This window comes from Salarias fasciatus, chromosome 12 (genome assembly GCF_902148845.1).
Source record: "Salarias fasciatus chromosome 12, fSalaFa1.1, whole genome shotgun sequence".
NCBI classification, from domain to species: Eukaryota; Metazoa; Chordata; class Actinopteri; order Blenniiformes; family Blenniidae; genus Salarias; species Salarias fasciatus.
The window spans coordinates 12,670,308-12,693,704 of record NC_043756.1 but is presented as its reverse complement, the minus strand read 5'-3'; the positions used below and the strand labels follow the sequence as shown (position 1 = coordinate 12,693,704).

Below are 23,397 nucleotides of genomic sequence, written 5' to 3'. Positions count from 1 at the left end.
CAGAAACCATTCATACATGAAGTTTTTTCTTTCTGTTTTTTTAGATGGATTAGATGGATATATGTCAATTGAATTTTTGAATGTCACTTCTTCAGCTTTGGCTGAAAGGTAAAGTAAAGATACTTGTAAGGCGCGTTCTTCTTGAGAGCAAGATTTATTCATCTAATTGGAGGAAACTGTATAAAGCTCTTAGAGCAGCTGGACTAGGTGTTTTTCCATCCTTTCGACTTAGTGAACTAATATAAAGAAACTTCTCAACTATCTTACAGCCACTGATTATTCTCTGTGAAGTATGAAAAACACCCAGAAGATGGCAGCAATGCACCAATGACGTGTCTAGTCTGCCTAATTCAGAGAAGAAGAAAACGCCACGTGACGTCATTTCCTGGCGGGAAGTATATTTTGACAACATCCGCTCCGCTGAAAGGACATAAGACTACAAAAAACTTTTTATTGTTTTTTAATTATTTATTGTTGCTTTCATTGTATCGTCCTCATTAAAACCAGGTAAGACGTGTTCTCAAAGCGACTCAGGTTGTTGGATGCTGGTTTGTGGATTTTAACCTTAACTTTTAACGTTATTAACATATATCTAACAAGAAGATAAAAATCGGGATTTTTTTATCTTAACAATGCCTACTGACCCCAAAGGAAAGCTATCTAAAGGACTTTGTTGAGGTTTCGCTTTTACAAATCACGCTAACATGACCTAATATTTCTTTTTTTGACCCTAATGTAAACTATGAACCGAAAAAACAGTGGTTGAGGGACACACCAATTCGTCAAATATTTGTAGTATAGTAGTGATGATGGTTGTTAATACTCTGTTTTTCTCTTTAAACTACCGATTCATGGCAGTGCATGAATCGGTAGTTGTTATGATCAGATGACAGACGACGACTCATGCAGTATCACCACATAATTCAACATCTATGTGTCGCACAGCCTTCCTGGAGAGGTCACCACTTCATTACTGGCAAAAAAAAAAACAAAACAACAACAACAAAAAAAACAAAAACAGAGAATTGCCCCCACATACAAGCCAATTCGGTACCAATAATTATTCATACATAAAAACACGCAAAGTCCACAGATAAAGGCTAAGAAGTCAAGGCAGAGGTACACTGATGTGAGGGAGGCTAACCACTACACTACTGTGCCTTGAACCATTTTTTTAAAAGTAAATTCACTGTACTTTAATGATCCGATATCAAAACAAACAAAAACAAAATGTTTAAAGTCATGTCAAGATTTGTCACACAAACCACAACAATCAACCAAGCAGCTCCTCGATTCAAGGGAATAACTCATTAGTCAGTGTTTAGATTGTCAAGGATCTATTTTCACCCTGAGATTAAATCCCACTGATCTCAGTTCCAACTCATGATTGAGTTTGGTCCATTATTTCTCCAGGCGCTGTCACGCTGTCCTAAATAACAACATGGAGGCTGCAACGCTGAGTGATGTTCCTGCTCCCTCCTGTCCCACCACAAAGAAGGAAACCTCACCCACAGACATGCTGAGGTGCTCCTTTATTATCTTTCTTGTATCCGTCTTCATCCTGACCCCAAAGCCCCAGTGTAGAGATAAACCTTTAAATCATTTATATCCTGTGTCAAAGACAGATTTGCTTTCTTTTCAGGATAAAACAGCAGATGTCCAACCAGTGCTTTGAGATGGCGGTACAGCTGACTGCAGGTACATAACAAAGTTCAGTACAGGCATGAAACTGTTTCCCCATGCTGCTCACCAAGGAGTTAATGTCCGACTTCCTTCCGTAGGTGAAAATAAAAGGTCCTGCAGCACATCTGAAGCAGAGAAAAACTTGTGAGTGTTGATGAAATCAAAGAAAATGATCCCCAAATTGATTGTCTGTTGATGTTGGTGGGTCTGCAATGACAGATTTGCCCCCAGTAAAAATAGCAGGCTTCCTTTTGTGAAGCCAGATCCTGTCATGTTAGATTTTAAGAGCCACAGTGTGTCTATGTTATGAAAACCATGTATCTGAATGCCATGATTGAATTCAGCCTGAATTCCATCCACAAATCCAGTCACTTTGCTACAACCAAAGACCTTGTCTTCTTCCAAATCCATTGTCATGACTCATTTTTTTTTTGTATCTAAATGTTTCAGGCCAGATTTGATCAGTGAGCTTGAAAACGTGAAGACGGTTCATTTTAACAGCACATTGACTCTTCACAGGTAAACTGATGCCCGTTTTTTTGTGTTCAATACAAATGAGAGAGCAAGGTATAAGATGGAGACAGTGAGCTTTGATGAATCCTTACAGAATGCAGATGTGGCACGCTATTTCAGAAAAGCTGAAGGAGGCCGATTCAGATTCAGAGTGAGTCCTTTTTTTTTTTTTTTTTTTACAATATTGAAATCACGAGCACATTTTCAGTGATTTGATTTGTCCCATTTGACTTTCCCAGCCAGTTGAAAGCCATGAGTGACCGCTGCATGGCTCTTTGTTCTTGTATAAAACAACTTCAGCAGGTAAACGGCTGCATCCTCCTTTCAGTTTCACATTTTACTGTATTTAGAAAGTTTTATGTATGAAAACAGTTTTTCACCTTTAGACAAAGTGGTGTGCTGTGAGGATTTCATGTTTCTGGTTCTCTGATGCCAAATGATCACACATTTGTTTTTGGGTTAATTTAACCACTTCTTGTAAAGGCAAGACAGCTTTCTTTTTCTTTGTTTTAACTTTTTAAAATTTTCTACAGGAGTCCAAAAGTCTTCAGGATGAAATCACAGAAACTCAAAAGAACAGGCTCGGTAAAAACTCATACTGTTTTTCTCTGATCACTGTGTACTTGACTGCTGTTTTATGAATTCCTATCAGCTGACTGTGGTGACCCCAGATTAAAGACTCGTCGCTAATAATTCTGTGTGTGTGTGTGTGTGTGTAGAGATGAAACGACTCACACACGAGAAGATGCGACAGATAGAAGAGCTGACGTCCAGAAAGGAACACCCAGACTCCGAGAAGTATAAAGCCGCGAAAGAGAAAGGCCAAACCGTCCTGGAGAAATATAAGAAGATGACCGTCATGACTCAGAACGTCCTCAAGGTAAGTGCTCACGACAAAGCCAGTGTTTCTGTTCAAGTTTCACATTTTTAACTCTTGTTTGTATTTCTGAGGTATTGTTGCCACTGCAGGACGACAGACGTGTGTTGATTTCAGCTGCTGTATTGATTAGTGTTTTCCTCCTTAGGGCATCCTGTTGGCCTGTAAAGTCAACTGGCTGGATGATCCTGAGGTCCGAGCCATCGCCATGACTCTGGAGGAGTTTCCCATCTCTGACTAGATGAAGTCATATATCTGCTTTGTGTTTTTCAGCCTAATAAATGGCTTTAATCTCAGTCTTTATCTCAAGTCTCCATGCTTGTATTTCCTGTATATCATGTTTTGCCAAAACATTTTTTATGAACACTGAATTGATGTTTCATACTAAGATACCCTGTCTGTACTGTACAAACTGCTTGGAATGTATCCCAAAACACTTGAATGTTGGGAGATATTCATGAATCAGAGGAGGCTTTAAAATTAAAGGTAGATCTTCCAGTAACTTTATTACCTCACACAAACAATACTGCTGGGTATTTTCTGAGAGAATAAAAAGATTTGAGAGGTATTTACATGCTTTTTTCCTAGTTGAGCGCCTCTGTATTTCTTTCCTGTGCGTTACAATGCAGTACCGCCTCCGCCAGAGGGCGCTACGTGACGGGAGGAGCAATAACAGCTACACAGTGAAGAAGAGGACGCGGACACGTGTGTGTTTGGAGTGTCTCACCAACTCTGGGAATCTGTTTTTTGGATTTCTCTTGTTTTTTATTTCTGCCTGGCATTGTAGCGATATTAACACGCAGCGGAAAATGCCGAAAGTGAGAGCGGAGAAGAAGAGCAGGCAGCACCAGGAGGTGAAAAACCAGGGTGAGCGCACTGTTAGCTTTAGCATGCTAGCAAGCGTCAGGATCAGCTGATGGAGAGAAATAGCTTCACGGGAGCTTCATATCTCAACAACATGCTGACATTTAATCCTGTTTCTGTGTTGATGTCCTCACTGTCAATAGAGTTATAGGTTTTTTTGTGTTATTTTGCCATTTGTTTTCAGATGAACTTTGAAGTGTCAACACTTTAAGATTTAAAGTCCCTGAAATATGATCCACTTGGCTTTAGGAATCAACAGGGAAATTTAGGACTGGACAACATTTTTGTTAATGTTTTTGTGTTTTTGCAAGTCACAATAAGATGCTGTGGTTGAACTTTTTTTTAATAAATGAAACACTCCAGCTTTGAAGTGATCCCTTCACTTTAACATTACACTCACTCAGTTTGCTCTCCGCTGCAGGGATCATGTTCAACACTGGCATCGGCCAGCACATCCTGAAGAACCCCTTAGTCGTGAATGGGATCATTGAGAAGGTTTGATACGTTCAAGCTACACAAATCTATTCTGCACCCAACACCCGAGGCTCACGGTGCTCCCTAACTGTGATGTTTTCCCTTCCAGGCTGCTCTGAGGCCGACAGACGTGGTTCTGGAGGTGGGGCCTGGAACTGGTAACATGACGGTTAAACTGCTGGAGAAAGCCAAGAAGGTGAGATCTGCACTGTTCATCAAGAACTCAGGCTGAGATGTGAGAGTTGACACAGGATCGGTCATCAGACTATGTGGTAGTTTAGTCTAACATGCAAACCGAACCGGCGGACAGACACACCGTGTTGCTTATTCTGAGAAATCTGGTTTCAGGTGGTGGCCTGTGAGTTAGACTGCAGACTGGTGGCCGAGCTTCAGAAGAGAGTCCAGTGCACGTGAGTGGGGAGAGCAGCGCTTAATAAAACACGCCTGCATGATCAAAGATACATGTTTTGTTTTTCTTGCCATCAACAGACCTCTGCAAACCAAACTCCAGGTGTTGATCGGAGACGTTTTAAAAACAGACCTGCCTTTCTTCGACGTCTGTGTGGCGAATTTACCGTATCAGGTGAAGACGCGTCTCCATCTGTCTTCGCCCTTCAGTGTCGTTTATCGCCTTCATCTACAGCTCATGTCCTCTTTATCGTGCAGATTTCCTCTCCGTTTGTCTTCAAGCTCCTCCTGCATCGACCTTTCTTCAGGTCAGAGACCATTTTAATGCTCAGTGAGGAATTCTAATGTGTTGGTTCAGTGTTTCTAATACTGTTTATTCTTCTTATTGTCTCAGATGTGCTGTGCTGATGTTCCAGAGAGAGTTTGCTATGAGACTGGTGGCCAAACCGGGAGACAAGCTGTACTGCAGACTGTCCATCAACACGCAGCTGCTGGCTCGTGTCGACCACCTCATGAAGGTCGCGGAGCCAGACGTCACTGTGCCGTCTTCTCCTGATCGCTGTACAGACGTTCACCTCTGACCTGTCCTCCATCATCAGGTGGGGAAGAATAATTTCCGCCCTCCTCCGAAAGTGGAGTCCAGCGTTGTCAGGATCGAGCCGAAGAACCCCCCTCCTCCCGTTAACTTCCAGGTGAGCTCCGCGTCTCCATGTGAGGAAAACTCACCGGTCAGAACCAGAGACCAGCAGCAGGTCACGTGACGGTTTGTGTCTGTCGTGCAGGAGTGGGACGGTTTGGTCCGAGTCGCGTTTGTGAGGAAAAACAAGACGCTCAGTGCAGCTTTCAAGTGAGTTGACTGAAAGTTAAACGTGGATTCCGTCTGCGAAGCGAACACTGAGAAAAACAAGGAAAGTGTTTCTCGTTTCCAGGTCGACAGCAGTGGAGCAGCTGCTGGAGAAAAACTACAGAATCCACTGTTCTTTACACAATGTGGTGAGTTCATACCGCAAGGTTGAGATGTACTTTAACGCTGGTGCGCGTGAGGCCTGCAGGTCTGCTTCAGATAAATGTGTCCATTGTGTCGTGTGACCTTGGCTGTCTTGAAAGGCGCTGATTATATAGAAAGTGTCGTATCATGGTTTTCTTTTCCATCTGGAAATTGTGCGCAGCGTTCAGATGTGGGATTTGTTTCCCCAGTGAAACATCAGAGACGTTTTTTATTTCTCGGTTTGAATTGAGAACGCTTTGCTCCACCTGCTTAGGAAGTCCCGGCTGACTTCAGCATCTCCAAGAAGATCGAGAGCGTGCTGCAGGAGTCGGACTTCAGCGAGAAGAGAGCCAGGTCCATGGATATCGACGACTTCATGGTGTAAGGGTGTCAGATGTGTCTTTGTTACTGGAACTCTGGGGTTCGTGTGTTTAACTCTGGTCTCTCCTTCATCCTCAGACTGCTGCACGCTTTCAACTCAGCAGGAATCCACTTCTCTTAATTCCAAGATGGAGCTGAAACGACTTTCCTGGACAGTGGGTGTCATAAACAAGGAGGGTTGGATACATCAACAACTCATATTGAGTGTTATTTGGAGGCAGTGGAAGCATATTGAATGGAACTGGACACAAACAATACAGCTGTTGAATGATTATTGGTCTTCAAACTGTTTTTGTGTGTGTGTATCGTTAGACTATCATCTAAACCATTCAGAAGTTTGATAAACCACATTTGGCTGCTGCTTCATGATTTCTGCAGCAGAGGAGTTGAAAATAAACCTAGTAGTGTGTCAGAAAATTGTTTCAGGTGAACCCCTTTCTCTCACCACTGAATGACTGGTTTTTGAGAATATGATAAAGGATTTTCATCTTCTGTCCGCAGCTGCTCTGGTTTGAAAACAGTCTTTGTTCACTTCAGTCTGGAAAAGCTTGAGCTGTTTAAAGAAGAGAACTGTCAGCAGCCTCAGATTAGGCTGTATTCTGGGACTTGCACGGTTCTGAATTAAAATATTTTAAAACTTTTTAACTGCTTTGAGTGTGATTCTTGAGGTTTAGCATCCTTCTCACCACCAGGATCGGGAGTGAGACGTGTAATCTGAATGGTTGCAAAAAGAGGAAGGAGATGTGGGTGTAGTGATTTATTTTCACCACAAGAGGGCCTCAGCAGACCATTTCTAATGCAAAGCAGCGTGGAGGGGGTTCTGTTGTGATGTACCCAAGATTGTGAAAGTATCATTTCTGAATATGTTACTAACCCGAAGACCACTGAAATAGGGACCAACTATTCCATTAGAAATGTTTTATTTTGCTTTGTTGAACATATTTGGCTGAGTTTTGCAAAGAGAATTTATATTTCCTCATGTTCATGAGACCGTTCACTCTGACAAACTCAAGTCAACACGTTGAACTTGAACTTTTTTTTTTTATTTCTTCCAGCATTACACCCGGCGCAAACACTGAGCAACAATTACCCAATGGTCGGTCAGTGAGCTTCTCTTTGTAGTTATTAGGATTTTCCCCTAGTTTCATTTTTATACCAAAGTGTTAAATGGGTGGAAAATGTGTTTTTACATTATTACATTAAGTAGGAGTCGATAAGTCAAGTTGCCACAGAATGATATGGCACAAACTGAAGGAAACTACACGTAAAAAGAAAACCTGCCAGGAACACAGGGAACAGAACGACGTGGTTAAAGGCTTCCTCTGAACTGCTGAGAAACTGAGACGGAAGGAGAACGAGAGAAGAGATCTTTTCTAATGAAATATGACTTTACAGCGCCAACAGAGGACCCCAAAGCATGAAACAAAGGTGCAGGTAGGTAAGCTATCACAGAGCGCACATGCAGAAACGTCAGCCAGCATCCGAACCAAATACTGGATCTGTATGGGAAACATGTTAAATGAAGATCTCTTCTTAAAAGGGGTCACAAACTGTTTTTCTTTTCTTTTTCTTCCTCAAACAAAGTACAAACAAGTAAAAAAGAAAAATAATTTAAGAACAAGGAACGGAAACTAAACATTCTCTGATAAAGCAGTCAACTAAAACAGTCGTTTTATTTTCCCACCGGACCACAGTGAGCGTGGAGTCACTTCTGAGGCGACGGATCGTCACGGCGTGGCGTCCGGAGCCTGTCGGTGCGTCGCTCAGTCCATCTGATGGTGTTTTTCAGGGCCGCTCAGGACAGACCGCCTGGTGCCGGGCCGAGGTCTGGAGCTCCGGCCCTGGAGAGCCACCGGCCCCCCTGGTTTAACCCCCCCCCACCCACCCCCACCGCGGTGGAACGCCTCTGCTGCAGTGACGCTCAGGAACTGGGATTTGTTTGGAGCTTGGCAGCGACAGGATCATCAGATTCAGGGAGAGAGTTCGATTCAGAAAGGAGGATCCCCGATAAAGTGTGTCTAGTTTTAGAACGTGGAGGACAGGAGCGCTCCGGGGCCGGAGACCCCGCCCCCTGGGAGTGGTTAATGTTGTGTCACTTAAAGCTCTTCAGGGTCTAAAGACCTCGCGGCTTCTTGGGGCTGATCTGCTTACTGGCTTGCTCCTCCTGCTGCAGCGCGGAGCGGAACGACTTCACTTTATCTGGCAAAGACAAGAAAGCACATCAGAGGGGTTTGAAACTAAAGGCAGGCACTGGAGGTGTGTGTGTGTGTGTGTGTGAGTGAGTGAGTGTGTGTGATGAACCCCTACCCCGGAGTTCAGTGAGGATTTCTATCTTCTGGTCTAGGATCTGTTCCAGCTGTGTGGCGTACGACTCGACGTCATAATCCACCTCCTCCGTCATCTGGATCAACACCCGCTCGTCCTCCAGCCACCGGATGGACTCCTGCTCAGAAACACACCGGCCCTCTCAGGTCTTTCGTTCCGGCGGGGGCCGACCTCCCCGCGCACCGCGGACAGAAGCAACCGGCTCACCTGGAAAACGGCCTTGTGGTCCTCCAGGACCTGCTCCTCCATCTCCACCAGCTGGGACACCGCCTCGTGGAAGGTGAAGAGCTGAGGGGACACTTCCTCCTCCTGCCAAGCACATTCACAGTTTCAGCACCAAACAGAGTCAGTAACAAAAGAACCGCTGGCCGTCCGGCCGGCCGGGCGCCTGTGTGCTTACATTCTGCTCACAGAGCAGCTTGAGGTCGTCCCTCTGTGGCGAGATACTCAGCCAGTCCTCGTCGAGAAGGTCCAGCTGGTTGACGGCGTGGATGTTCGGCCGGCCGCCCTCCATCACCAGGTTGGGGTCCACCGTTAACTCCTTCACCCTGCGGACAGAACCGGAGCGCAATTATTGATCCGCCGCTGCGAACAGCTGTGTGGATGGAGGGGGCGGGGGGGAGGGAGGTGTCGTCATGCACGGGGAAGGGATGGCCGTGATCAATGTGGAGACGTTAGCCGACGCTAACAGGAGCGTGGAAGGTCAGAGCTCGTGTTTAACAAGGCGCTGCAGAGCTGATTAGAGATTATACCGCGCCTGCGGGTCCGCTGCTAATTAAGCGGCGCTGTGAGAGGAATTAACTGCCGAGAGCTGGATCAAGCCGCCGCCCGGTCTGCAGGCGCTCACGTAACTCCTGAAGTCCAGTTGCGAACAACTCTGAGCTCTCGCTTTCCAACTTCCACTCGTCGTGCCAAACGAGTGCGACACAGGTGACGACAACACGGCCACGGATGATCGGCTGTTCAGGAGAAACTGAAAGCTGAGCCACGGATGACAATGACGGCTTGAATCAAAGCGGCGATGGAGAGAAATCAAACGTGACGCCATGCAGATGGAGGACTGGAGAAGCCTGATGAAGTTATAAACACCATGGACCACATGCACTGTGGGTGAAGGGTTGTGTGTGTGTGTTTGCGTGCAGTGCGGTGCTTCAAGGAGTGCTCGACCTGCAGGGAGAGGTTTCAGCAAAGTCATCGTACTCAAAGGTATTGGTGGGCGAGTGGTCGGGGCGACTCCCCTGACCGCCCTGGGAGAAGGGGATGTCTGACGGACTAATCCCAAACTCCTTCACTCTGCACGGCGGCAGAGGGGGCGGAGCGGGGACACGAGAGGGAAGGACAGCAGGGGGAAAAGGAGCGAGAGGAGACACGAGAGTCAGAAAGAACCAACAGAGCGAGAGAAATTCAGTCACAGTAGAAGTACGATTCATTTCAAAGCGGCAGGGAGCTTTAAAGGATTTTTACTGCGTGTTCCAACCTGTTGGCGTAGCGTAGCGTGTTCAGCGTATTCTCGCAGGACGTCATGCCAGGAGAGATGGTGGCAATCTGTGTGGACAAAGCGGAAACCATTCAACTTTATACCTTTACAAAAGACTGATAATCATCCCAGAGATGGTGAACTATTACAAACGACTGACCATGCATGTGCGTGAATTTTCCCCGATGAAGGAATCTCTGAGGACCTGGGTCAGCTTACTGGCCCTGAACGGAGTGTGGGGCTGGTTACGGCCCAGAGCTCTGATGCACTCCTGAAACAAGACGTGACGGATTAAAAAGAGCACAAGCAGGATTATCAAATGAGTCAAAAACGGTGTGAATGAAGGAGGCAGTGCGTGGCGGCACACGGACCTTCAGGGCCAGCAGGCTTTTGTTTATCTCCGCTCCCTCCAGGCGGGTCTGGCGGTCGGCGCTGGAGGTGTCGGCTCCTCTCTCGTTGCCCGCGAGGTCAATGAGGGAAAACTTGCCATGCATCTTTCCCTTCCGCCGAAGAATGATTTGGAAAACAGCGTGGCTGCGGGAGGAGTGCGCATTGGCCGACGTCTGCCCAGATGTTCTGAGAGCAGAAAGAGACACCGAGCGTGAGGAAGTGTGCAAGGAAGGTGCTTCCAAAAGAGATTTCTGGTATGCGTGCATATACCTGCAGCTGTTTCCCACTTCGATAAGTTTCAGGACGTCCTCTGTGCACTTCACTTCCTTCTCCTGAAGCCCCACGACCTGCACTTGCTGCTTTCCGTCCTCCAGCACTCGTAGCTTTGCTTTCCGATTGAGCAGGTCAAACACCTGCAGCGTGCGCAGACAATACAGTCAGCACAGGGTTTGATCTTTATTCAGTGGAAATTTAAAGAAAATGCTTCATCACTTGCCTTTCCACTGTAGATTTCAAAAAACGTAGCATACACTTGCAGGTCTAACTTTTTGTAGTTCGGCTTCTTCAACATCAGAAACACGTCGCGAGCTGAAAGGAAAGACAAAAAAAAAAGTCCAAAAATTCTTCCACCGCAAAGCTTCCTTTATGAAAGCACAAGAAGAAGAAAAACCAAAGCAGCTTTGCTTACCAGCTAATGCATAAATTCCTTTCGAACAGTCTTGGTTTTTTCCTGAAAAATCTCCACCCATAGTCTGAAACCCAACAGAGTGTGTGTGTGTGTGTGTGAGTGAATGTGAATGTCTGACAACCAAAGGAATAAAATAACAAACGCAGGTGGGTCACTTTCATAGAACTCACATGTGTTTTTCCACTGCCCGTCTGCCCATAAGCAAAGCAGGTGGCCATGCCTCTCTCAAAAATGGTCTCCACCAGCGGTCTGGCGGTGAACCTGCGGATAAAACAACACATTAGCTGCTTTACATAAAAACTATTTGTTTTTTGTCAGCACACTGCCGGCTTGTTACGGACTTATAAACCATCTCGTTGGCCGTGCTGTCATCGAAGGCGTAGTCGAAGCGGAACGTCTGGTTCTCTAAGTAGCGTGTCAGGTCGACTTTCTGTTTGGGTTCGTGGACCATCACCACATTCTTGCTGGGGATGGTGATCACATCTAAATCCTTCATGGACAACTCTGGAAAACAGGAGAAATTTTTAAAACGACGAGTAAAAACCTGCTCTGGACACAGCGTGACCGGGAAAAGCAGAGACGGAGGAGCTCACCTTTTTTGTTGAGAGGACGTTTTCTCACACAAACACATATTCTGTGCTCTTCAATCTAGAAGGACATTTTATTATTTAGTTATTGAGGGGGAACTATTAAGAGAGAAGACAACATTTAGAGTCTCCACTCACCAGGTCTGCTGTGGTCAGGGGCCGGTAGTCAAGGCTGGCTCGGAAATCTCGGATCATGTACATGATTTCATAGTTGGGGATGGTGGTGTCCACTTCCTGAAGGGAGACAAAACGATGCAATGGTGCAATATAACCACCAACAGGAAACACTGTGCTCTAAAAACCAATGAGTCGGTTTATAATAATGGAATTTTGTCAAAAGAATTCAGTACCTGAGCTCTCTTCACCCTGAGCTCCTGCTGCTGGAATCGGCGTCTCTCTCGTTTCTCCTGTAGTTTCTCCACCTCCAGCACACAGTTTGACTTCCTCCTCGCTGCCATAGAGCAAAAAAAGAAATAAGCGTTACGTCTCTCTCAGTGTTTCAGTAGAGAGCTCTTTTCTCCTCTCGTCTGTTTCCCAGCCTGTTTCTTCTACTTTCTTGTCACAGAAACTCTGGGCTGTTTCCAACAAGCGATGAAGCAGCCTGAGAGCAGGATGTAACGACTGGCACACGGCATCTCCAGCTCAACACAGGCTGCTTTCACCATCAGGCCAACAACAGGCTTTTACAGGGTCTCTGAAATCTGCTCTCATTTTTTAATCGCTCACATTCATTTTTCTACTTACAGTGGAGAACTATCAAATAACCCTGGCATGTTTTCAGGGAGCACCTTAAAGCTAAAATGGAAATGTCTAAATAAATCCAGAATTTAGCCCAGAACACCACACCCACAGATTAGTATTGTTTTCACATCAATCACAATCTATTAGTAGCCGATATAACAGAACACCAGTTAGCCAACACGTGAGTAAAAGCAACTTCTGATTCTTTGCAAATTTCCTAAAACCCGGTGTTATCTGATTAGCCCCGGCTTGGCTGCCGCGGCTCCAAATTCCCACTGCGAAGCCTGGCTGAAGCCCAGTGAAGCAGCGGCCCTGCTTCCTGCTGGCCCCAGTTCCTGAGAACCCCAACTGATGGAGCAGAGGAGGGATTAATAATCTGCTCTAATCTGGGAGGAGAAGACGAGCTGGGTCGACATCAGGACAAGGAAGCGCAGGAGGAGCACAGAACCGCCGCTACATGTAATTCAATGAATATCGCAGGCGGGGTGACGACGGGGGAACAAATCGCTCCCGTGAGCTGCTCAAGAGATCAGGTTACGGTTTAAGATCAGCAGAGCGACACACAGTACAAACAGCGGCGCCGCCGCGAGCGTACGTGTGCGTGACTCAGCAGAAATCAGAGGAGAGGCGGCGGAGCCACGCGGCAGCACAAATGCTTTTATGCCGTAATACCCAGAAAGCCTGTCTGCTGGAGGGATAGTGTTATAGTGCCGCTTCGTCTCCACGCCGCCGCTCTGATCAAAAACTGATCCGTTCACAAAAATCAGGCGTGTCGCGGATTCTATCGGGGGATCTATCAGAATCACCAGAAAGCAGTGAGGGCAGGGGAAACGTGCAGGTGATACATACAAAGCTGTCCAGACTCCTTTCTGGAAATCGGGTGATGGGAGGACTCTGTGATGAACAGGATTAACAAAAAATATACCACATTAAAGATTACAGATTTATCTAAAATGACTGGAGAGCATAACTCATTAGGAGGAGTCGCCCTTTCATCTGTAGACTGTGTAATAATAGATCAAATCCTTTGTTAGCTGCTGCGCTTGCTGAAGGATTTCCCACGGAAAGATCAGTTCAGCTGCTTCAAAGTCATTCCCTGAATTCATCTTTTTTTTTTTTTTTTTTTTAAGAAACAATAAAAAAGTCACAAAAACGACAGAGGCTGGATTAAAGACAAACCGTTCTGCTGCTGCTGCTGCGTCTGAGCTTGAGTCTGCTGTGTGGGCTGCTGGGATGGAGGAGGCGGAGCCGGCTCTGGCTGCTGAGGCTGCAGGGGTCTCGCCCGGGTTGGAATTGCTAAAGAAAAATACATACAATTAAAAGACCATAAATATTAAGACAGCATTCATGCTTGTAAGGAAAAACGTCTGCATTTTATCTAGTTTTACTAAATATGACAAATTTTGTTGCTTCTCATATCAACTAATTTATTATTTGAGGCAAAAATATACCTTTTCAAAAACAACTTTATAACTCAATACCGGAGAATATACTTCAACTGACATGTTTCCTTCCTTCACTGGATACCAGAGTTCAATGACGTAAACGTCACAGCGTTGCATGAAACAAACCTCGGTTGTCCCTGGATGGAGCATCGTTCTTCACAGGAGCTATTGTTCGTCGGTTCTGCAAGAAATAAAATGCTACATTAACGAAAATCCAGAAATAGAAAAATCCTTGTGCTGGTACCAAATTACGAGGCCAGTTTCAAACAGATTTTCAGAGTTTTTTGGCTTTATCACACACTTGAAAGAAGAATACACTGCACTGCATGCGTTTAACGGAAGCTCCTGTTCAGATTACAGCCCTGATACACAATTATATATTCAGTCTATACAAGGAAACATTTGTGCACCATGTTAGAAGTGTACCGAAGACACCACACTGCGAACCAGGTGACCACTGCCACAATATTTACCCAAATAATCCCACACTTAAGCACGCTGTGTGTAGTGCATGGTAGATTAACAGCACTAATTAGTGGGTTGCCAAGAAGGATCCATGTTCTATATTAAGGAAACTGAGCTGCACGGTAGCTACCAGAGAGAGAGAGAGAGAGAGAGAGAGAGAGAGAGAGAGAGAGAGAGAGAGAGAGAGAGAGAGAGAGAGAGAGAGAGAGAGCGAGTGCTTTAATACAGAGGGTGAGGTTAGAGTTCGTTTTCTTCACTTCAGTTCACCTCTCAACTCACCTTTGCAATTTTGTTGACCTTCACGCATGTAGTTGTGGGAGGAGGCGGGGTCTCTGGGCTAGGGGCGATTTTCTCGTCTGGATTAAGTGCAAATATGCTCTCCAAGTCAATCTGCTCAAACAGACGATTGTTCAATCAATAAATATACATGGCAATAGTTGTATAATCACAGCTGCTACAGAAAGTCTCTGAGTGCATTTTTATTGCTGCGAATAATGAAAAAACCAGCTGCTGGTGGCGGTGAGGGTAATGCATGGCGCCTCACCTCTTTCCCTTTCGTGTCTCCATTTTCTATCCATTCCACAGTGACGCTTTCGTTGTCCTCATTGAGTGAGGTCACCATTGCCTGATGGATACGTCCTGGAAGAGGCCACAGAGAGGAGAAACCCTCCATCAGACTGGCAAGAATGAGTCAGCAGCACCAGGACCCAAACTCTGATGCAGAAGCAGTTTCATAGCGGCATCACAAAAAAAAACAAAAAACATTTAATTTAGCCGGTGTGCTTTATCTGGCTTAATAAACACACATGGGGACAGATGAATTGGATTTCACCGACACCCTGCGCTGCACATTTGCATGGTAACAGAATCATTGGACGAAATACAAAGAGCCTAATGACCACCTGCCACCCCATCGGATCTGGAAGCAGCCCTGTTCAAACACACCCGGGCTTAGATGGAGCAGCACAGTAAAGAACAGGAAAACATTTCATTACGTTTAATACTGTAGTGAATTTAAAACATGTAACGCCAAAAAAAATCTGTCTTGGTCTTACTTGACACTATCAAAAAGTGGCAGCCTGTCAGGATTTCTTTTTTTTAGTGAGCCAATAAGAAGTGCATACAATAACCTGTAAGACATGGACTAATTGATACACTGAGCTCTCCGAATATGTAACTAGTTGGTAACATATGAGAACAACAGTGCACGGAAGCTGCTGCTGACTCGGGAAACTTCATAATAGCGGATATGTCTCCTTGATACATGATGTTCAATGCTGACAAAAGACGTCCTCCGTTTGACATATGATCTGAACCGATTCAACACAGAAAGATTAACCCATTTCACAAGACTATTGACAAGAACGCCGTGGTCAATCGGATCCAATGTTGCACTCATTTCTAATGAATTCACTGATTATTTTAGTGAGAGCAGTTTCAGTGCTGTGGTGTATTTTGAAGCCAGACTGAAAATCCAAATATAGTTTAAATTAAAAAAAAAATGTAAGCAGTAATACTGGCACGAACTGAATTTTTTTTGTAATTAAACAATTATTAAAAGACTATAAAATGAAAAATACATTCCCTTAATCTTGCTTTTTGTGCTTGTTCATTTATAACTCAATACATGTTAAATAAAGGTCAACAAATATAATTTTAAAATATAATCTTTTGAATTTGAAAATTCCCTTCAGCCTTCCCATCGTTGCCGCTGTGGATGTTCGTGCACGATGTGAATTCCCAGCACGGTGACACAACATGTTCCAGGATCCATTATTTAGAGGCACACGCAGCGAACAAGCATGGAAGCTTTCAGCTTCCTCAATTGCTGAAAACTGTTTGATCTACTATGCAGCGCGTTACGTTGGCAGAGGGAAGAAAAAGCACAACTACTGCTCGTAAAAAGAGAGTTGTGAAAAATGATTTGTGGAGTAAGAAGATCAGGAGGCTTCAGAGGGTAAACACACACCCTTAAGATGTATATTTAGATACATATTTTTTCTCAGAATAACATAAACTTCATATTTTTTTCCAGTACAAGTACAATTTCAAAATCATGACCATTTTAAATTTCTATCCTGTTTCAAAATACAGTGAAATGTCTTTTTCCAATCCTGCTGCAATGAAAAAATGCAGCCATGACTCAATTATCTGCACAGTCATCTCACGGGCCGGACTCCACCCTGTAGAGTCCCAGGATTGGCCCATGGGCCATGTTTGACAGAGCTGAGCACATTGACAGAAAGCATGAAGGAAATATTTATTTACTGTCAAAGCTGAACATGAGACGCAACCCGATACAATATCTTCCATCATTTCTTTGGAGGGAACTTTCATTTTTCTTTTTTTTTTTCTTAATTTATTTCCAGTGGTGTGCCACTGCTGAGAGAGAGGGTTTAGCTTTCCACTGCCGCTTATGCTTGCTCATGTGGAATTCTTGGATTTTTTCCCCCCTCTGTTTAAGCCCCTTAAGATGACTGTGTGTATTCGGAGTTACAGAAATAAAATTAAGTTGAACAAACAGATGAACCTCAGTTTAAAATGCAAGATTAAAGTTAAATCTACAACCGCATGATGCAGAACATGTGGCAGGAGCTGAATGAATGGATCATTGAAAAATGTATAAATAGAAATTAGAATTAATTCGACAACTCTCTAATAAGACAAAGTCCACTGATTTCCTGAGAATTATTCCCTCATATTTGCTGCTGCTCTTCTCTATGGGTGTGCACAGCCTAGCTGGTCGCTATGAAAACTTCAAACAATTCCCAATTTTCTTAATTCACCATGAATAAACATTTATTGCGCAACGCATGAGAAGCAAACGGATCTATATCAACATCAAACTGGCAACTAGAATAATAATGAAAGTGTAAATAATAGCATCGAAATGTAACACGACGCCAAGAAATGTGTCAATAATCATACTGTTTTGCCCTGAAGGTCTTAATCATAACACCACACCAACAACAGAGGGATCAGAAATGCTAAGACAATATTTATGATCACAGAAGACTAAAGTCTATTAAATCTGTTTTACTTCCCATTTGATGCAAAAAAAAAAAACAAAAAAAAAAGGAAATGTGTCTGGCTGCTTGGCTTTAGTGCAAACCACAGCCGAGTCACTTAGAGGTGTCAGTTGCCTCCTTCCTTCAAACCACTTCAATGATGAAGTCTAGCAACATATCACAGTAGCAGCTGCACCAGGGAGGACTTGTGAATGTTTGGTAGAAAATACTATCAATCACACACTGACAAAATTATCTCTTGTTAAGAAAAAAATTTGAAGCTGTATATGTAAATATGTATAACATAAATAGTCATCTTTAATAATCTGGCTGTTTTCTCAACATTCAAGATTACAGTGGTTGAGCTCTTTATTGATCTGAAAAATATGAAGCACAAAAAAAAAAAAAAAAAAAAAAAAAAACCCAAAAGGTTGAATACTTGATGGCTCTGTGACCACTGAGAAGGGGACGGGTCATTGACATGAAAGCTGGAACAGCTGTGAGGCGACAGCCTCCTTTCTGTCTTTCTCATGAAACACAATAGTCAGCAGCTCGAGGGGTTTAGGTCCCGTTGAAGCAACGTTCCAGCTGACAACGCCTCGTTTATTTGAGAAAAGTTTAACGTTTACGTGGCAACGTTCTGAAAAAGATCTCCGTTTCCACTGCAACAGCAGTTTGTTATTTTTGTGATGAAACCACACATTCATGCCTGCAGAAACGCAGCCAACGTTCATATACTATTAGGGGTGAATCTCAAATATAAGTCTACCAACATGGACCATAAAACTAGATTACAGAATGGCAGCTCTGAAACTCTGGAAGCGTGTTAGCTGATCTCTGATCGAACATGTCGGATGCTGACACTGATTAAGACGAACAGCAAACACTTGATCTCAGTGCAGATGACAAAAGAGGGCAGCCTAATAGCAACACAATACAACTGTGAACGGCACTGACACAAATGAAGTTATATGAAGCGATCCGTTTTTTCTTTGTTGTGCCAGCTGGCAAATAATGCCTCACATCTTTATCGTACATCGACAGCATTTCGTCTAGTCTGTCAGTGGACATGATTAAAAAAATCTTTATGGACATTTATGGCCACATAAGCCAGAATCATTGAAATATATGAGACAACAGAAAAACCATACAGTTTAATCAAGGGCGGTTTCAGTATGGAAGCACAGTGCAGCACAAAGGGGTATCTTGTGTGTTACACCAACTTAGCATCATGTGATTTTAATATTCTTCTTGTATGTTGTTTAAAGCTCTGTTTAAGAGGTTTCTGAGAAAAGGGGAAAGCAAATCTATTCTACTGAATCCTTCTTGTGGTTATCAAGCAGTCTCAATAAGACAATACACACAACAAACAGCATGGGGGGCCTGCTTAATCTGTCAAAGCCAGAGACCTCAGGCCTGAGCACACACAAGTCCAATACAGTATGACGAAGACCCACGATGTTTGATCTGTGTATCCCAACCTGAAGAAATCTGCAGGGTTACAGCAGCAAAGTGGACAGCATTAATATTAAACAGTGGCGTCACATATTACTCACCAGGTTGTATCAGGAACTTTTCACAAGAAAAAGTGTGAATACATCCTGCAGTATCGACCCGACATTTTCATCAATGCATCCTTAGAGAACACAAGTTTCCTACCAGACATCAGTAAGATACACAGGATGCTTGTGGCTTCTTATAGGCGCTGTGTGCAACTTTTTAATTAAAGTATCTTGAGGATCAAATCACAGATAGCTAGATCGAAGCACAGACCAATGTGACTCCTATTCACCCAGCTTGGCCTGAGGAAACCCCTCGCACACCATATTGTGAATACATCCTCAGTCACGCTGAAGGACGGCCCACTCCACTAACATCCTCTGTGGAAGCAGAAGTACGCACTGTACTCATCTGCCTGCGAGTGGTGTCATATTGAAGTAACACAAGTAGTTTGTACTGACCCAATTGAAAACAAAGTACAAGGACGAATGCAAAATGAAGTGTTTTTGTTCTTCTGAGGTGAAAATACATCCACACAAACACACAAAACAGCCCTTCGCTGAGCCGTCTTGCAGCAACTGATGCTGACATCCTTGAAATGAGTGCAGCATCCACACTGTCCCACTTTTACACTAAAACCTAGCTCAGTGAATATGCCGACACCTCCCAGTAGAGCTGGAGGGGCTTAAAAAGGGGGTGCTTCAAGCTGTGCTAAGCCCGTGAAACAAACAAAGCCTTCAGAGCATCAGTTTCAATATAAGACCAAAGCCACACATTCATGAATGTGTGTCAGCATGTCACAGATGGAGAAATATCACACAGTGTAAAAAGACCAGGCCAGTGGGTGATCAATGCCTTGGAAGGACAAAACTCAGTTTTATCAATCAAAACTCTAAAAAAAAATTTCTAAAAAAACAAAACAAAAACAAAATCTCATAACTGCTGGAAACTCAGGCCCAATATGAAATCGGACCCAGCTGATAGCATGACAGCATGAAATACTAACTAGATTAGATTAACTCGGTTAAATTTGACACACAAAAGCAGTGATCATGAAATTAAAAAAACATGACACAAACACACTCGGGGGAGAGAGCATCAGTCGTGGTAAAATTGAGGGAGCTGGCTGCAACAGATGGGGTGGCGGCTAATAGCCTGAATCTGGCTCTTGAATCTGAACCAGCCCTGCTGCCAACCCCCAGAGAGAGGGCAATCCCTGCTCTGGATACAATACAACAGCAGCTCGCACAAAACTGACAGGCGGGACTGCTTCCCTATCTGGGCCTGTTGCGCAATTAGTTCACATTTCGCCTCTGATCTCATCATATGTGCGACATGACTAAATGTCTCAGAGTTTCGTCTGCAATGATCACAATAGTTAAAACACACACCCTGAGTGATAGGTTTCGACAGAATGCTTTCAGGTGCTTCATCGAAACAATTATTTGTTGTTGAAATGTTTATTGCAAAACACGATCACTGGGTGTATCCCAGTCCTGGAGCAGCCTGTAGGAATGACACAAACTTTTCAGTCATCCTTGGCTGCTGGGCCCTGGAGCAAAGCTCATCAACCATAGAGCACAGGCAGAATAAAGCCGACATTCACACAGAGGGGAGTCACACAGGCAGCAGCCTCTGCGCTTCTCGGTCTACTCCTCTGTTAACCTTCAAAAACAAACTGAAGCTCAAGAGGGAGCATTGTAATCCCATTTTCTTCTTGAGCTGCTATAGCTACATTATGTAGATCTCCTATAATAGGCACAGTGCGGGCTTTGGCCTGTCACCTGGTCATCTTCATGATCGTTTTATCTTGGCGTGAGGTTAAATGATTTCTCAAACACAGCGGATGATCTCAACCAATCCGGTCACTGAAACAATATGATCATTCATTAACACTACATAGTCGGATCAGTCACAGAGAGACTGGAGTACATCGTGATACGTACGCCAAGGAGATTAGAGAAGAGGGTGGTGGATAAAAGCGACCACCAAAAGCAACTGGAAGCTACAGTATACTGTGGATCCAAATTAAAATATGATCATTTCTATTACATAATTCACCTTATTCATATACAATCTTAGGGACCTCAACAAAAACACAAGAGGCTACATCATCCCATATTTGAAAGTTTCAATTACTGCTTGATTATTTGTCTTTTTTTAAATTACTTTTTAATAGCCATCCCCTGAAATTTTGTGAAAATACTTTTTCCATGTACTTGACTAATTTTAAATTTGCCAATATCAGTTAAGGATCAGATGTATGACCTATGCAATTGTACATTTACTTGCATGGGTCTTAGACCAACTTTTTGTTATAACAAAATCAACCATATGATCAAGCCTTACATATATCCTTAAAAAACAATAATATGATATGTTTTTGTCTGTCTGTCTAATGATGGAAAAGTATGATTGAATTTACATCCAGGTAAGTCTATGGTAATTTTTCGAGGTTATGTTGACTTCGATATGTTTTGTATATCAGATACACTTTTTTATGTAATATTCTGAAGTCTGGAGGGCCAACAACAAAATGGCAATAATAATAATTGCGTCAAAATTGATATTTTGAATGACTTTTTGTAGAAAAAAGGGCACACATTACAGTCTTTGGGCAAGTTCAACCATGGGACTTTATAATCGGTCATTTATATTGAAACATAACCTGATATGCCTTCCCTCAATATATACATTTAACGTGAAATAAATGTGTGAAGCTTCACATGTATGAAGTTTTTATGGCTGACCCTGCAGGCTACACGTTAGATATTGTTCTTGCTTTGGGTTTCCATAACAGACTCCTCTGTTTCTGAAAGCCATCAGTGGTTACAGTTAGCCTCAAGCTAATGACAAGCTAGCATCGCTTTCTTACCAACTGAATCTGGTTAGCTTAGATTAGCAATGTAGCTAGCCTGGCCAATCTTAAAATGGGATTCAGTTTCACAATAAATCGTTTGCATGATGCTTTTCAGCTTAAGCTGGTCTGCTTTACTAATTTCACGCTAGACGCATTTTCTGCAACGTAACGTTGATAACCGGCAGCTATCTTTTGAATTTCCAGAGAAGGTTTGCTAACAAAGGTAGGCGCCCATTCAGAAGGCTGCTAGGCCGTGGTTGAAACTCCCTGCCCTGATAAAGCTAAAGCTAACGCGACGCTCCGCGGCCGGTTGGGAACCATGGCAGCTACATTCAACAGCAGCCAGCAACAAAGATCATCAAAACAACTTGAGCGGAGCGAGGAGAGGCGAACGAGACAGGGCGAAACTCACCATCACTGCGCTTTATCTCAACATAAGTACCGACGACAATGTTGGCAAAACACGTCGCCATCCTTCATCACTTATAACGTGAACGGATCCCGGAGAGAGAAGTGAGAGCCGGGCGGCGCAGCCTCTCCGTGCAGCCTTCGGTTTGGTGGAAGATGCGGGCAACACAACGAGGAACGTGACGTCGTCTTCTTCTTCTTCTTCTTTTCCTTTCTGGCAGGCTGTACACATACAGTGTAATGCTGCCCTCTTGTGTTTAAAGAATTACTCGCAGTATTTTATATTCTTGGGTAAAGGTTGGTGGGTGGAAAGAAGGAATCTATAGCCTTTTCTATGTCTCGTGAATTTTTTCTATAGGCAAAGATTGACTTAATTGAAAATACAGTAATGTACAAGAGTTTCAAAATAAAGCACGCCATGTACAAGAGCCATGCGATGTGAAGTGAATTTCACCCAGCTCAGTTTTATTATGACATTTGCAATACAATGCCAAACAAAAAGTCTTCTAAAAGTTTTTCATTTCGAAAATTCTAATTTTTGTATCAGATTAATACCAGAACTAATTCTGTAAAACATTTTCAATTTTTTGTCTATCTATAAGAACGAGACAAAACAAAGCAAAAACACATGTCAAGTTTATTTCTCCACAACCACACATATACATAAAAATTCAGTACTTTACAGTGTAATTAATTAAAACCAGGTAGTTTAAAAGCTTAGTGTGAAGAAATTTAGATCATTAAAAAATAAAATGTTTCAGAAAGGCGTGAAAATGAGAACAAATGAAATAAAAACTATGTTTCAGATCAAGTGTAAAATAACATACAGAGGATCTCAGCAAAAGCAGCTCAGCACTGACAGACTTATTATTCACTTTTAAAACAAAACTACTCCGTTAGCAGAGTTATTTATTTTTATCCAGTCGGGTTACTTTTTCCCCTGCTAAGCATCAGTAAACATAGATTTGGTAACATCCTTTTTGGGGGGGGCTGGTTCTTCCAAACAAACCCAATGAGTCAATGCAAATCACAATATATATAAGCTCTGACATACTGAAAACAGGCTTTTTAGAATGACTACAAATCAAGGGGAAAAATGTATTTTAAACATCCCCTGTATCCCCTTGTGTTTTGTAGCGTTGACTTCAAAAATCACCTTTATTCCAGCTAGAACACGATTGATGCTTCTGAAAATGTCATAAAATTCAAAGATCTAATACACTGTGTTTTATCACAGCACTCAAAAAAAAAGTGACAGTAGACATCCATGCTTTGCTATACATCACATTGCTTCTACATCTGATCTAAATGACAT

The 23,397-nt window shown here is 43.4% G+C and overlaps 3 protein-coding genes across 6 annotated transcripts; 2 read left to right on the top strand and 1 right to left on the bottom strand.

Moving 5' to 3' along the window:
* The first annotated feature begins 410 nt into the window (after positions 1-410).
* Positions 411-3,416, top strand: LOC115398611 (centromere protein H-like). Its single transcript, XM_030105462.1, has 10 exons — positions 411-507; positions 1,414-1,524; positions 1,643-1,698; positions 1,782-1,827; positions 2,134-2,202; positions 2,291-2,347; positions 2,436-2,499; positions 2,730-2,781; positions 2,916-3,076; positions 3,222-3,416. Exons 2-10 carry the CDS (start codon positions 1,442-1,444, stop codon positions 3,312-3,314), a joined length of 681 nt encoding a protein of 226 aa, XP_029961322.1. The 5' UTR covers positions 411-507; positions 1,414-1,441; the 3' UTR covers positions 3,315-3,416.
* A 356-nt stretch (positions 3,417-3,772) lies between these two features.
* Positions 3,773-6,820, top strand: LOC115398610 (probable dimethyladenosine transferase). The gene is made up of 12 exons (XM_030105461.1): positions 3,773-3,940; positions 4,359-4,432; positions 4,521-4,607; positions 4,760-4,821; positions 4,901-4,994; positions 5,078-5,127; positions 5,214-5,337; positions 5,419-5,511; positions 5,602-5,666; positions 5,749-5,812; positions 6,082-6,188; positions 6,267-6,820. The coding sequence occupies exons 1-12, from the start codon at positions 3,883-3,885 to the stop codon at positions 6,307-6,309; spliced, it is 921 nt and encodes a 306-aa protein (XP_029961321.1). The 5' UTR covers positions 3,773-3,882; the 3' UTR covers positions 6,310-6,820.
* Positions 6,821-8,078: 1,258 nt separating this feature from the next.
* LOC115398608 (kinesin-like protein KIF2A) lies at positions 8,079-22,239 on the bottom strand. Of its 4 annotated transcripts, XM_030105455.1 has the most exons (22): positions 22,087-22,239; positions 14,851-14,945; positions 14,586-14,696; positions 13,968-14,022; positions 13,576-13,692; positions 13,246-13,290; positions 12,006-12,106; positions 11,794-11,889; positions 11,662-11,716; positions 11,410-11,572; positions 11,239-11,329; positions 11,069-11,132; positions 10,877-10,968; positions 10,651-10,793; positions 10,362-10,566; positions 10,151-10,261; positions 9,991-10,058; positions 9,681-9,806; positions 8,914-9,061; positions 8,721-8,822; positions 8,496-8,631; positions 8,079-8,387 (listed from the first exon to the last, which is right to left on the bottom strand). In XM_030105455.1, exons 1-22 carry the CDS (start codon positions 22,145-22,147, stop codon positions 8,302-8,304), a joined length of 2,271 nt encoding a protein of 756 aa, XP_029961315.1. In that variant the 5' UTR covers positions 22,148-22,239; the 3' UTR covers positions 8,079-8,301. The 4 variants fall into 4 exon arrangements, with proteins under 4 accessions (XP_029961315.1, XP_029961317.1, XP_029961316.1 ...); XM_030105457.1 differs by lacking the exon at positions 9,681-9,806; XM_030105456.1 differs by lacking the exon at positions 13,246-13,290.
* Positions 22,240-23,397: the final 1,158 nt, after the last annotated feature.